Genomic DNA, 15,183 nt, shown 5'->3' with positions numbered 1-15,183 from the left:
TTACTTTATTGACCCTTAATTTTTTCAACAGTTCTGTTTGTTCTAATTATTTTTCTCTCTTACAAATACAGCTGCTATTTATTTTTCCTTGGGCTTTGTGTAAACCTCAGTTCCACAAACAGTTTTCTCCAAAGATTCCACTTCTAAGTAAAATTTTCAGAAGGAAAATAATTGTTTCTTCTAAACAAGTTGCTCTTTTTGGAGCTTCTACATAGTACAAACTAACAGCAGTTGCTGCATTCTGCACCCATGGGCTGCAAATAAGTGCATGAACCTCCATGTTCCAGAAGACTTAACACCTCTGACATCTTGTTAGAGCACAACCTGTGGCTGTTAGTTGTTGATTAGATTAATATACATTCAGATCAGTTCTACTTTTTTGCACTAAAAACATAAAATTCTGTGAACAGATAAGGTTTTGCTGTATCTCATTTTTGCTGTGGCTTCTGCAGATGTTTAACATCAGATGTATCACATTGAGTCTTTTTTTTTTTTTTTTGATTAAACATACCTGTATTTTATCATTCTCTGCAACCTTTTTCAAGCATGTATGTGCCAATTATTCTTGAAGGAACATCTGGATGTTCCTGGTAATTTACCCAGATTTATTCTTTACTGTCAAAACAATACAATTGTAGCTGAAAAATAACCTCCATACTTAGGGAAGTATCAAGTGATATCTCCTTCCTGGTGGATTTGTGGCCAACATCTGTCACATCTCCTTCCTCATATATATGACTTTTGCATGACTGCATTTTTTTTTTAAACAGACATTATGCAAAAATTAGATCTACTCTCCAAAATTGTCATGGGCTTACTACCAACTGTTCAGTAAATATTAACATGAGTAAATACTGAGTAAGCAACTCTAAAAGGTCTCTGTTCTTTCTGCCATTGTGATTTAACATAGGAGGAAGAGCTTACACCACTCACAGTTATGGAAAAGAGTTATTTCCCACTGGCCTCCTAATAAAAGTAATTCTTAAGAATGAATTCAAATAACTGAAAGTGACCTCAGGAATCCTCTTGGTGAAGAGGGTCCAGTTTGAGGATAAGTGGCGGCAATCAGGGAACAAGAGGAAAAAGTTATCAGCACCAGGGAGGAACCAACTAGAGAGGAGCACTTGAAATTCCAAAAGGGGAAACTACCTGCAGAAAATAACTTACACAAAATGCTTGTTGGATATTAATAATATATCCTTAGGACTTCTTCATATATATCATTGTCAGATCTTCTGTCCCCTTTACAACTAAATTTGCTAATTTAGTTGAATGAAACATACTCCTAAATTCCCAAAAGCTAGAACTATACATACTATTGTCCAAAAATCTCTATTTTCTCAGGATATTATCCCAGCAGACATTTTGAAAAAACAAATTGCCAACATATGTTAGAAACTAATGATGCAATTTCAGTGGCTTTTGCAGTCCTCTACTCCCCTCAGAGGAAAGGAGTACCCCTGAGAAATATTGAAGCTCTTACTCCAGTGAGAACAAATTAATAAAATGGAGGCCTTACAAACTTGAGCTAAGCAAGTAAAGTAGGGTCTTTGGGGGTACCTACTAATATAAATAGCTTTGGGGATTTTTAATTTATTTTAAAGGCAAGCATTTTATCTGTTGGAATCTGAACTTTAATTACCTAATTACATTTACTACTTTCATTTTTTAAACTATCAGTACTGGGATCTATGGTGTCCTTTTGTTTTGCAGAACACTACAGAACTAATGAAAATATTCATACTGCTGAACTTAGCAGCCAATAACAAAGCAGTAAATATTTGAAGAACCAAAGCCTAAAATGCTCTTAGCAAGTTTGTGAGACAGGAATGTGGGGTTTGTTTTTTTTTTTCCAAAATGAGATAAACAATATAAAATCTCCGCAAAAATAAATGCCACAAAATTGACTGCAAATAAGATCATAACTGTTTAAACGAACTAAAACTTATTTAAAACCAGATCATTATTATAAAAATCAAACTGAACAACACAACTGAAAACAAACTAATATGCTATATTGGAAATCAGATATTCCATTTTGGCCTTACTTCACTGCTTTTATGCAAGAAAAGGGCAATCTTTGTAAATAACCACTGATAAAAGTGTCTTGTTACTTAAATATTATTCAAAGAAAGACATAGTGAAGATGCCACAATGATGGAGTTCTCAATTATATTACAATAAATTTAGCTGCTATTATCTCAGCTATAGAATTCTTTACATTCTGATAAGATCAAAATAATCGATTGGTGTGCTTCTACTAAGAATCTGAACAGCATCAGAAAGTATGTATCTGAATGTTAATAGTATGCAGACAAATGGCATTTACATAAAGATCCCCTTTCACTGGCTATTTACCTTTGGAAGGGTAGTGTGTGATAGTTTGATTTGGCTTCAGAAAAGCAAGTTAACCATCTCATGATGAATATAATTTTGTAGTCCAGAGAATATTTAGTGGACAGATTTTATTAACATAAATTTCAAAATGCTAAGTATCACTCACTACTTAGTCAAAATGTTTACTGCATTCCACTTACTTTTCAAGTTAAGATGGAGCTGAAAGGAAATAATGAAGCTGATATTTTTACTATGTAAACTGAAAACTCACAGCCTTCTTTATCAGTGAACTATTTGAGCTGTGACCACTAGGACATGAAGGTATTGCGAAGACTTAAAGTAGAGATAGAGACTTTTAGCAAACTACAGTTTAGAGGTGCCTAAATCTGACACGGGTTGCAGGTCCAAATCTCAAAAACAATTTGCAAGAGGGCAAATGAAAAGATTCCACATAATAACAGCAATCTATGGTCTTGCTAGCAGAGGTTAAAATATATATTGTAAAGTCTATCTAAAATATTCAGTACAGCATGTTTTTCTAAAACATGCTGTACTACATATTCATAAAACACTACACACTTCACAAACTATAAAATATTAATATCTTTATATCTGAGATATAAAAATAAATTAATTTAAAACTTCATAAAGACTTATCACAACATGCACATATTTATCTAATTTTAGAAAATGACCACATCAACACTGAATTTGGTGCAACAGTATGGCACCAGAAGCCTGATGTAGAAGCATGGATGACAGAGCATACCTGTGATCTAGATGACTCAGGTGTCGCCTGCGTATCAAAGGCACAACACAAGCTAAGAAAAATTACTACAGTTTGTGAAAAGGCCAATATATTACAGGACTACCTTGGAACTCATATTTGTCATAAATGTCTATTACCACTAATGCAATTATTGTTTTCATTCTGAAGAAATTAGTTTAAACTAAAACTGAAGAGTTACCTTTAATCCAGATTAGTTTTCTTTTTAGGTTAATATGACCTTTGTAGTCTTCATTTTTTTTGGTTGTAGTTCATTCAAAACTGGCATACAGTCCTATCATGCTACATGCAAATCAATGACTCAAGTCACATACTGGGTACATTTTAATAGAATTTATATTTTGTTACATATAACTTTATGATGTAAGTGTCCCTGCGCATGGCAGAGGGGTTGGGGGTTTATTGTCCGTTCCAACCCCCTAGCATTCTATTATTCTATGATTCTATATTAAGTTTTTGTCAATGCAAAAAAGTCAGCAAATATCCCCCAAGTATCTAAAAACTTTTGCAGTGTTATGTATGTTACTTTTATGCAAAATTAGTTTCCTCCACCTCATGCAGCCAAAGGTAGCATGATAGGCAACAAAACCCTGCTCAAACAGCTTCCAAAAGCAGATGAAGAAACCCAAAGAAAAGGACTTCAAGAACAAAGCAGAATCTGGGGAAGGTTAGATGTCTGTGTTGTAAATGAGATCAGTGGTTAACAATACAAGCTTAGGATGATGATACAAATCCTGTTTAAGCACTGGATAGCACCTCAGGTCTTGAAAGGTATGAAGTATAGGCTGAAAGAGAAGCTCCAGAATCATAAAGTAGTCACTAATGGCCAATTAACAGTCACTGAATAAAGGCAGAACCTCAAGTACTGTGAAAGATTGCTTTTACCACAAGAAAAGGAGGAGCAGCTAAGCAAGAGGAAACCAAAGGCATTGCCCTGGCCTGGGAAACTAACACACCCTGAAGCATTTTACATACTCTAACCTAGAGATGGACAAGAGGATTTGAACTATCTAGAAACTAAACCATTTTATAAAAGAATAAGATCCAAAACTGTGCGTGGGGAAGGAAACTGAGATGGTAGAGTAGGAAAAAAAATCTATTTCCATATTAGCTTCCCTTGCAGAAAACCCCTGAAATTTCAGTATGTCATCTTGTCAACTAGGAACATCATTGCTGGCCATCATCACCAACACTACAGTATGAGCTCCATGGGATTTTATACTGACATTAAATTGAGGACACAGATGTTAAAACAGACTATGCAGAGGTAGTGATTGATAGGTACTAAGAACCAATTATAGTGACAATGGTATGATAGTACGATAATAGCACAACCAGTGCTGCTAATGACTGTCAGCCCAGTAAAGTGGGATTTTTTTTTTTTTTGGTTGCTTATTTTGATTTTTATTGCTGTTACTACTTCTTAGAGTGTTTAAAAGAAGTTTAAGAGAAACAATTAAGAAATCATGAAGTAGCACATAGTACAGGGACTCACAGCCATTCCTAATCTCCTAATCTTCAAATAATTTTCAGTTAAAAAGTCATATAACTCCAAAAAAAAGAGTCGAGATGTAGAAGACACTATGATCTATCCAATGAGAAAAAAAAATATGGAAGAACCATTTAGCATATATACTCTCATCCTTCTTCTTCTACCAAGTATGCACCTCTTTGAAACCCCAAAAATAACTTCTGGGTTTTTACTTGAGTAAAAATGAGTTTTACTTGACTAATGTTTGAAATAACAATTTGTTCCTACAAATCTAACATGTGATCTAGTCACCATATAAAGAAATAATAGGCAGCAAAAATCAGTTACTCCACAGTCACACTTCAGGTAAGAGTGTTTTGATATTTTGACAGACAGAGGACCTGGTTATGAATTTTGTAGCAGATCAGACATGACTGATTTACAGATTCCTAATGAGAAGACAGCCTTTCAATGAACAAGTCATAGCTAGGAAAAAAAAAAGGAAAAAGGAAAGAAAAAAACTTTTTTTTCCATTGGCTGTGTAACTCCAAAAAAATCAGAGCTACATTATGCCTCCAATTAAATACTGTAAGTACAATTTTGGTAGGAGTGTCAAAATAATAACAATAACCATCAAAACAAACAACCCCATTTTTCGCACATTTGTTGTTGTCCTCCCTGACAAACAAATCTACTTCACGTGCTTTCTTTCTCACTCCCAAAATTCAAGTTTTCTAGTAGATTTAAAAATATGTTGTAAAAAGGCACAAGAAACCTTATAAATCATCAGTGGCCAATTTAGTCAATATCAGGCTCAAGACATTGATAGCTTGAGGTGGCACTAACACCATTTTCTACTATCTGCTGTCATTCCAAACCGAACCTTCAGTGACTCACAGGACAAGAAACATCTTTCTGCACACTTGCATGATATCAAAACCCCAGGCTACTTAAAGCCAAGTAGAGGACAAGTATTTAGCTCCCTGCCACATCAGCTGAAGTGGAAGGGTTCACTATCAGAGGCCTACATACACACGTGTATATAACACATAAGTCTCCAACACTGGCACCTGTGGTCTGGGAAGACTGAACATGAAATTGTGAAAAACAGGACTTGAGAGCAGCTTTAACTTGGACTAAAAGACTATCAATTTTCCATCCAAAATGCTATCAGTCATACATACTGAGAGAAATGTCTGAGAGAAATCTTGTTTGAAACATTTCCAACCACACATAAATACAGACACCTTTTTACCCCTTCCTAGTCTTTACCCCTCCTCTATCTTCTGTGAGCATTGGAAAGATTGTCACCAGTAATTTTTTGATTGGGTCTCGAATTGTACTTCTAAAGAATTAGAATTTCTATGTTCAGAGAGCAGCTGCCTGATTTCCCACAAGAAAGCTTTAGACTCACACCTGAAAACATGGACAGGCTTATACAAATGAACCAAAGACTTTTGGTTTGAAACATCTCTGAAACTAAGCACACCTATTCTGGCTATTAGTGAAAACTGGAAGAGACAGATAATCATTTATGCCAAAGGTGCCAACCAGGCTTTAGGTACGGAACTTTAACAAGATCTGCTCAGGAAAGGAAAAAGAGAAGCTCATGGCAATTTACACAGTAAGTCATGTATCATTCTGAAGGACTACAGAAGCTCAGTCTAGGATAAAATACAGACATATAGAGGATCATCAGACACCTCTTTTAGTAACAGAAAACTCACAGCATCTGCCATCTCTTTCAGTACAAAAGACAATATAGCACAAATAACTTTTAAAATGCATGGCTGAGGGGGTTTCTGAGGTGTTTCAATAGGGACCTGTTAAAATAACAATTGACATACTCAAAGAAAAATACCAAGTAATTCAGGAAGAGCTTAGTCTTATAAAAGAACAAAAATGAGTATGTAACCTCAGTTAAAGAAAATGGCTTTGTGATTTGGAAAATGTTTTTCCCAAGTAACATAAAGGGTTTTGAGCATAACTGAACTTACACGTGGTCACACAAGGTTCAATATATTCCAAGAGAAAAATAAAAAGCAGTAATTTGAGTTATTTAACAACTCAAAATCCCTGGTGATTAGGAAAGCTCATTTAAAAAACCCAAAATTTAAACACCTCTTTGCTGAAAACTTTAATCAGTGAAAAAGCATTCATCTATTTTGATTTTTTCTCACAGCACATTCAGATAATGAAAAAATAGAATATTTATTTCCAATAAAATGCTTAGTCAAATGCGTTTTCTACATCACTTACCTGTTTTCATTTCTAACAAGCGTTTTTTCTTTTGTTGTCTCTCTAGTTTTTCTTTTTCTGCCTTCTCCTTAGCTATTTTAGCACGTCTCTGTTTTTCTTCTGCTTCCCTTCTTCTCACATTTTCTTTTACTGCTTGCTATGAAAAAAAGTATAGAGTTCCATTAAAATGGAAGTCTTAGCAAAAACAAAGCTGAACCTTAAAAACAAAGAAAAAAGCTTTCAAATTGTAACCCCTAACTAACCTTAATTTATCAAATCAAGTATTTCACATTCCACATTTAGAACATTTTATTCAGAAGAGTAAGCAAATACAGAATAAATACATTAAAAGCATACTAATTGTCCCTAAATGAGGATTATAAATTCAGCAAGAAATGCATCTTAAGAATATACATGTTAATGTAGGAAAAAATTCAAAATGTCTAAACCACCTTGTTCTACAAAAATGTATGTTACCATTTGTAGTTCTAAAACAATTTCAACACTTTCTTCTTTCTCATGCTGCCATTACATCAAGCAAACCAAGTCTGCCTGTGTAACAGTTTTGCATTTTTCTTACTCATACCATCATATGCATTAATTCTCTGGGTTTAAAAATTCTGGTTAATATCTATACAACACTGTTTATTCAGAATTATAAGTATGTACTCCAAAACTTCCAGTGACGCTAAAACAGAACAATGAATTTCAGAGTTTTGAAATAAAAAATTTTGCGCATTCAGACTTTAAGCAAAAGAACTATTACATTCAATACATTTTTAACAAAAGTATTTTGGCATTGGTTTTCATTATTTTAGTGTTAGCTATGTGCACTGGTAAACTCTCAGTACTCTAAGAATCTACATTTGCATTAAAGTGCACCTATTCTTCATTGCAGAAATTTGATTTTTTTCAGAACAGCTACATAGAACCCTGTCTTTGACAATATATTAGCGTCCCCTCTTACAAAACGGTTAACATCTTCACAAGGTCCGAGGCAAAAAATGCAATTTTGTAGGGATAATTAATGTCTCATTTGTTTTTAGCAGGAAACCATCCGGACTGAACTCAGGAAAAAAAAAAAAAAGGACTGGCAAGTATTACATAATATAGACAAATATGAATTACAGCAATACTTGGACGGGCACATAGGCACTGTTTGCAACATCACTGCCACAGAGTGATCAAAAGAGGGTGAAAACAAAAAAAATCACACAAAGCTTGTGAAGAAATACTTGTGTTGGATAACTGAAGAAGAATAAGCTTTCCATCATGAAAAATGACAATAAATTGGATTTTTTATACAAAGCAAAACTGTACTTTCACAATGACTCCACCAAAGTCACCTCTGTCGCATTTCTTGATTCAGGGGGAAGAGGGTAGATGCTTCCAAAAAAATTCTAAAAATTTTGGTTGAATTAATTTTGACAAATGATTTGCTGATTTTCAGACTGGGTATTCTGTAGAATAAACTACTGGATAAAATTCAAATGGGACCTGGTAACTGACACGTACAATACTGGCAGAAATTACACACTTTCCTAATAGTGACCAAGGAAGTTTCTACTTTGCACCTACTTTTTCCCCAAAAATAATATCAGTAGGACTCAGCCTCAGACTACAGACATTCAAATGTAGATGTCTATTCTTTTTAATCACACTGAACAAGTGGGCCTGACTTACTTAATAGCTTATACCTTCATATGCAGCGCAAATTGGATGCTTTGGAGTATCACCCCTTGCCCCCAGCCTTTCTCTAACAGGAAACCAATTTTACACAAATTCTATATCAAAGCTTAAAATTTCAGGCTGATGATGTCTTGGATACTATTTAAGACACTTCTCCAGGATACCATGTACTTCTGTTGCTACATCTCCTTTGAGACATCAGGTAGACAGCTCTCCAAATTCCACTAAATGAATTAAGTATGCATCTCTCTTGACTAAAACACGAGATTAGACAGTCAAACTCTCCTACAAATATGTCCTAAGGCCAAATTCTATCCTACATATCCCATGTGTTTTCAACGTGAAATGTAAGTGGAATGCCAAGACCTAGATTTTCCAAAGTGGAGGCATTCTTGGGTTCTCTCTTGCGACTTCCAGGGTAATTTCTAATTTTTATTTAAGTATTTGCTTCATATAAAAGAAAAACAGAGTCTAGGGAACACTTTTACTTGGTTGCTCTTCTTCTGGTTCTTGAAGTTATGTCTCTGCTGAAGAGCAACCTAATGCCAATAGGAGCAAAGGTCTTTTATATCCTATGATTAGCCTGATTAGCCTAGTCTTGGACAGAAGAGCTGTTAGCTCAATGTGTGTTTGCTCCCTCTCCTACAACTGGAGCAAAATTCTAATCATTAGACATTTTCTTCATCATGAAAGCTATCCTTCCAAGGAAAGGAATGAGATTGTTAGCAGTACCCATGATGCTGTGAATGTACAGAGGGAGGTTAACAGGGATATCTGATACCTAAGATGTTCCATTAAGTGTACCAGTAATTTAGCTGTGGAAGCTAAAGCTCTGAATGCAAGATGCTTCACTTGGATCTGGCCAAGTAACTGTACTCTAGATTTGGTGCTCACAGAGTGAGCAATAATAGTTGCCACAGCTACCAAATAAAACTGAAATACAAAGTGCAAATCAAAGTTAGCTAGGAAACTCAAGTCTAGGGCTCCAGATTTAAACAGAGATTTTTAAAACTTTTTAATACATTTTCATTAATTAAGAATGGAAAAAAAAAATCTAAGTAGGAAAATACTTCATGTAAATCATCAACTTTGAATGGTAACAAGTTGACTGAACTTCCCTCTCCCATACCTACTGGTGACAAGTCATCTTTTAGTTTGGGATTCACAATAATCCAATGATTTTTCAGCACTAAATTTACAAGTCTTCTGAACTAAGATAACCGTCACCTTCAGTTTCTGCCAGTAATAAAACCCAATACTAAACAATTACAAAAATCAGCTCATTTGTCTCATGCTAGGCATCTCAAAAATCTTTTCTGAAAAGTCTCAAAAGTGAGCAGTTACTCAAGATTTTGATTAGTGTCATTGAATGATAGGGGGTTACATGCCTTATCTACACATCTTTTTCATATAGCCTTCAAACTGCTCTGCAAGACAGAATTATTAATTTTCCTCAAGGTTTCTTCTCTCATGCTCATCAATAATACCTAACTGTTTTGAAGCATTAATTAATCTATCTTTACGAAACTGCTGTGAAGTAGAGGCTAGCATCAGTGCTAATTTTAAAGACACAAAGAAGAAATATAGGAAAATTAATGCAAAGCACAACCACTTTGTTAGAGCCTCCAACTCAACATGAACCTAAGTGTTTACAATTCTACAACATTTGCATGGGAAGTATGGTTTAAACATCAGAAATTGAAGTAATACAACTATTTTGTAATATTTATTAATTCTGAAATCAGACTACTGAATTTCCTATTAGGCACTGATTAAGTTATGAAAACACAATCAATGCCCCTGTTCCCAAAAATCTGGCATATGTAACTTGTCAAGCAAAATTATTGCAATTGAATAGTATCTGGGGTTTTAGTTGTGAAACTCTGAAGCAGCAGAGGCTTAGTAATCATTACATGTTCCAAATGGTTGCTAAATATGGGTTCCAGTTTAAGTGCTTTCCTTAAAACTGATGGATATATGAATTTCAAACTGTTTCTCAGTACCTGTGAAAGAAGGAATTTTCTCCACCTATATCTTCAGACCTGTCTGAAGTCATTAAAAAACCCAACCAACCAAGTAAAACCAAACAAGACTGGGAATCATGCAAGCAAACTAAATACATGTGTTGTAATCATAAGTTGTAATGACCAGGCTGCAATGAGGAGTAGGTGGCAAAATGACTAAGTGACTCTTTCCGTCTTTCTTTCTTTAGATCTATAAGCACTAGTTGGATCATTCCTCTAGATTTTATCACAAAACTCATGCTCATACACTATTCCTTCAGGAGTGTAGTCAGTAAGTTAAGCTATGTAATCATAAGAAGCCAGATGTGACACAAATCAGCTTATTATCCAAATTCATTCATATAGATAAGACTACAAAATATAACTTCTAAGAAACATTAGGTATAAAATAAACATATTGTACCATGAACATCATCCTGAAGTTGTTTAAGTCCGTTAAAAACTCCTCCACGGAAACTTTCTTCAGGTCAATGGCATAATACCCCATCACATTCTGATAGAGTTTTTCCATGTTCTCATGCATCCGTGAAAGTTTCTGAAAATCTTCTTTGGCATGAACTAGGAAGCTGTACATTGCTGTTAAGGCTACAAGAACACTCAGTGAATCCAATCAAAAACACTGCATTTATTTAACATTGATTTATATGTCATACACAGTTTTTATTTCCTCAAATAAGGACCAAAAGAATTCCTTCCATGTATGCTTCCTGGTATTTACTGTGTATACTAGGCCTATTAATAAATTCAGGGACTTTCATTAAATCTCAACCACTTTAAATTTAAACATTATTCAATTACTACATAATTTCTTATGAAATGAAATGTATGCAACTAATCTAACTTCAAGCACACATGTAGTTTATTTAGTATCGTCTCCTTATTGAAGCTAAATGCTTAGGTATATAAATTACAGTATCCTTGGAATTTAGGTACAGATACCAATAATTAACCTGAATACTTTATCAATAAATACTACAGACCCTGCTAAAATTAGAGTAAAACCAGAAATATTGATAAACAGCATTAAAAGTAAAAATAATGAAAGATAAAAAACTTCATTGTAACAGCAAAGCATATATTTATGTTTCTGAAGGTCGCATTAGGTATTTATGCTTTTTCTATGGCTATTTGCAATGTCAACACAATTAAATTAGAGGTGAAAAGAACAAAACTACTTATATAAAAGATAAGCAATTTATAAAGAGCATCAAAATATTTCTTATAAAATAAAAATCCCTATGTTTATTCAGGACTTCCAATAACATAGTTTGCCAAAGAAGCTCATAGACAAAATATTCTACATAGCCATTTCTTTATGTTGGGCAACTTCAGGAAGTGTGTACTTTAATGGAATGGTAGCTAAACAAATATTTATGTTCCATTATTTTTCTGCTGTAGTGAATGCCACAAAAGACAAGAAATAGCCATTTTATCTTTACTCTCAATTGCCCACCTCAGCTACTGCAAAAGAGAATTTACTGTGTTTGTACACTTTCTACTACAGAATAAATACACTACGGTCAATTTATGAAGCACTGAATTTTTAATCAAGTGCATGAAAATCTAGACCAACAGAATAGCACAGGACCTGGCATTTTTTTTCTTAATGAATCTCATACCACCAGCCTCAGTCCACCGTCCCAGGCTGCACAGATCCCTCTGCAGAGCCTTTCTACCTCCAGCAGATCAACACTCCCACCCAGTTTTGTGTTGTTAGCAAACTTGCTTGAAGGTGAACTCAATCCTGTAGTATAGATCATCAATAAAGATGCTGAACAGGACTGGCTCCAATACTGAGCCCTGGGGAACTCCACTAGTGATCAGTACGTATTAACATTTTATAGCTGGTTTACTGTTTTCACTCTTTAAGGTTTTTGCAATGGACTCCTTTTTTAGTTTTGTGCAGAAGCTGAATTCCCTTTCAGTTGCACTGTTAAGAGTCCTTCTGGTTTGTTAAGGCTGCTTTAAAAATAACAAGTAAGAAGTTCCTGGGCGTTTTTTTGTGATCTAGAATCCAGGCCAGAAATTCACACAATAATGATCTCAGTCAGATATACGCAGGAAGGGAGAAATAATGTACTTTCACAATATTCTAATTAGTCACTAATGGCTACTAGCTGATTATGTAAGTGCAGAACAACCTCCCCTATGACAGTCTTGTGAAAAAATATTAACTAAAGTCAAGATTCAACAACTTAAAAAGATACGTCTTCTATCACCCATCAACCACCCAATTTCAGCCTTTCTCAACATGGTTCTTTTGCCAGTACAAGCTTCTTTTCATGCTTTTAGTAACTTCACAAGATGCAGCTCATAAGCAGCTCCAGAGTGCCTGTGCTGACTGGCTGGCAACAGATCACAGAGAACTGATGCTGCCAGCCCTCTTCTACATCAATTTGAATCTCCTTTACTCCCGTGATGAGCATAGCACACAGGAAACTGATCTTCAGACTCAAGATTCTTAAAAAATTATTCAGCCTCTTAAAAAGCTAATGGTAGGAAAGCAAAGAAAGTTGATGCAAGGTTTGTCTATAAATGCTGCCCAAGGACTATATAAAAAAGGATTATGTGAAACAAGACATGACAAAACACAAGCTAAGACCATCAAAAGAAATGTCACCAGTTCACAAAAACACAAACAAACCAAAACAACAAAAAAGAGTGAAACTAGAAAAAATAATTTCTACATTTGGTTTAATTTTGATCCTAAAATTTAGGATACTTATTATTTGTTATTCTTTGACTATTAACAGATCTTATGAACAAATATAGTTTTTTGCAATTATGAGGGTGTTTATTTCCACAGACTGAAGGGTAAAGGAAAATTAGACAAATTAGTTTTGCTGTCTCTCTACATAAATGCCAGATATTAAACACTCCATTATTTTTAGTTTTCTAGGAAGCAAAACAAAAAAAGGGCTGAAATTAGCAGTAAAATGTAGACTTCATCTTGTAAATTCCAAAAAGTATCCTGAAAAAAAATCCTGGGGAGTGGAGGAAGTGAGAGAAAATTTCTGTGATATTCTTCAAGACACTAAGCTAAAATTACAGCTATGTTAATAGAGTCCACATAAGCTGGTTGATTTTATACTGTTGAAAACTGACTCCCATTGAATATCTGATGCATAATTTTAGGCACAAAATACAGTATTCTGGCAAGATGTTTTGCTATCTAATATTTCAATGCCAGACATGATGAATCCTGAGATTTTTATTTCCCATCTGGTGCATTATGGGATACCTCTAAGCTCTTGGCATTCTACTGGGACTGTGCCTCAATTTAGGTACTTTTAATAACTCCTCTTCCTTTTCTCCTTAAATATGGCTTCTGTTAGCCAACTCTAGCTAAATTGGAAACAACAGGGAATACTACTGAGTACAGCAATCCCAACTGTAATTATTATGAACAGGTTGAAATATATGCATTATCAACTACACAATTCATTGGTTTTGGATGAATGAAGACAGAAGTACAGCTGAGCTGCAACACCGGCAGGAAGAAAACAAAATGAAGTAGTTTGGTATTTGTTAACTTTTTCTGAAGTGCCTTTACTTCATGACCTGCCTTTTCGGAGTCACTGGACTACAGATCATTCTGCTAATAAATGCAACTGGACAGCATTGCACGGCTCAGACAAGATCTGTGGCAAAACTTCTAACTGCTGTGTGTTTGGTCTCGCACATTCTGGCACCTTTTTTCACAGTGAATTGCTTGTCTGAAGTTTATACTGATTTTAATACATTGTGTATATAAAATACTAATATAGTGTAGCATAGCAAGCTAAGTAAAAGCAGCTGTTACCCTAGAATAGATGATGAATAATGTAAATCTCTACTAAACACTTTTTTAAAAGACCCCAGTATTCACCACTTGTATTTTAGCAGAATCTTCAAAAGCAAACTGAGACTGCCGCTATACTAGATGACAACAGCCTCCACAAAACATGGCAAACCTTTTGAAGACTGGTGCAAAAGGCTTTGTGGTCACTTCAAACCATTTCAACAAATTATTTTCTACTAAGAGCAAGCAGTGTGAATGCTGTTGGACTGTTAAAGATTTCTCACATTTTGTGAAAATAATTGCAATTGTCTGAAAAATACATATACCAAGGTTCAACAGAAAAATTCTGCATCTGGAAATAATAGTTCAAGAAACACATATAAATGTTTAGATTTTTAAATCAGTACCTTCTGAAGAGTACTTGTCAAATAATACCTTCTCTTTGATTCACTCCTACTTATCTCTATGTTGTAATACTAAAACAAATTGGCAGCTATTTGTATCACACAAAGCTGCTGCATTCACTGTGCATGTATCATATATTACAAGTAAAACCAGTGTTAGTTTTAATATATGCCTTAAGTCCAGACCAGATATTAAAAGAAGTATAGACTTAAATTAAATTTACATTGGTTGCCAAAGCCCTATCTCATTACCTGGCCACACAGTTAACATCTTGACCCTCTACCAAAGAGCAACACACAACCTTTTTCAACCTGACAAGCTAAGGTTCTGTAATCCACAAAGTCCTTAGGATGCAAGGACATCTTACAGATTCAGTTTATGTTGTACAGGGGGAGCTTCAAACTATGAGGTCAATTAAGTAACCAACAGTTCGGAGGCAGCAAGTCCCTTC

The 15,183-nt window shown here is 34.7% G+C and overlaps 1 protein-coding gene across 1 annotated transcript in view; it reads right to left on the bottom strand.

Annotated features, from left to right (window-relative positions):
* DIAPH3 (diaphanous related formin 3) overlaps positions 1 to 15,183 on the bottom strand; it is a 205,032-nt gene that overhangs the window by 65,118 nt on the left and 124,731 nt on the right. The window contains exons 24-25 of the mRNA XM_041407327.1: positions 10,950 to 11,114; positions 6,855 to 6,990 (exon numbers count right to left, since the gene is read on the bottom strand). Of these exons, the coding sequence (XP_041263261.1) occupies positions 6,855 to 6,990; positions 10,950 to 11,114 (301 nt within the window). The remainder of the gene's footprint in view (positions 1 to 6,854; positions 6,991 to 10,949; positions 11,115 to 15,183) is intronic.

The sequence above is a fragment of the Onychostruthus taczanowskii genome, unplaced genomic scaffold (genome assembly GCF_017590055.1).
Source record: "Onychostruthus taczanowskii isolate IOZ18803 unplaced genomic scaffold, ASM1759005v1 scaffold26, whole genome shotgun sequence".
Classification (NCBI taxonomy): Eukaryota; Metazoa; Chordata; class Aves; order Passeriformes; family Passeridae; genus Onychostruthus; species Onychostruthus taczanowskii.
The sequence above is the reverse complement of the archived record's forward strand: the minus strand, read 5'-3'. Positions and strand labels throughout refer to the sequence as shown.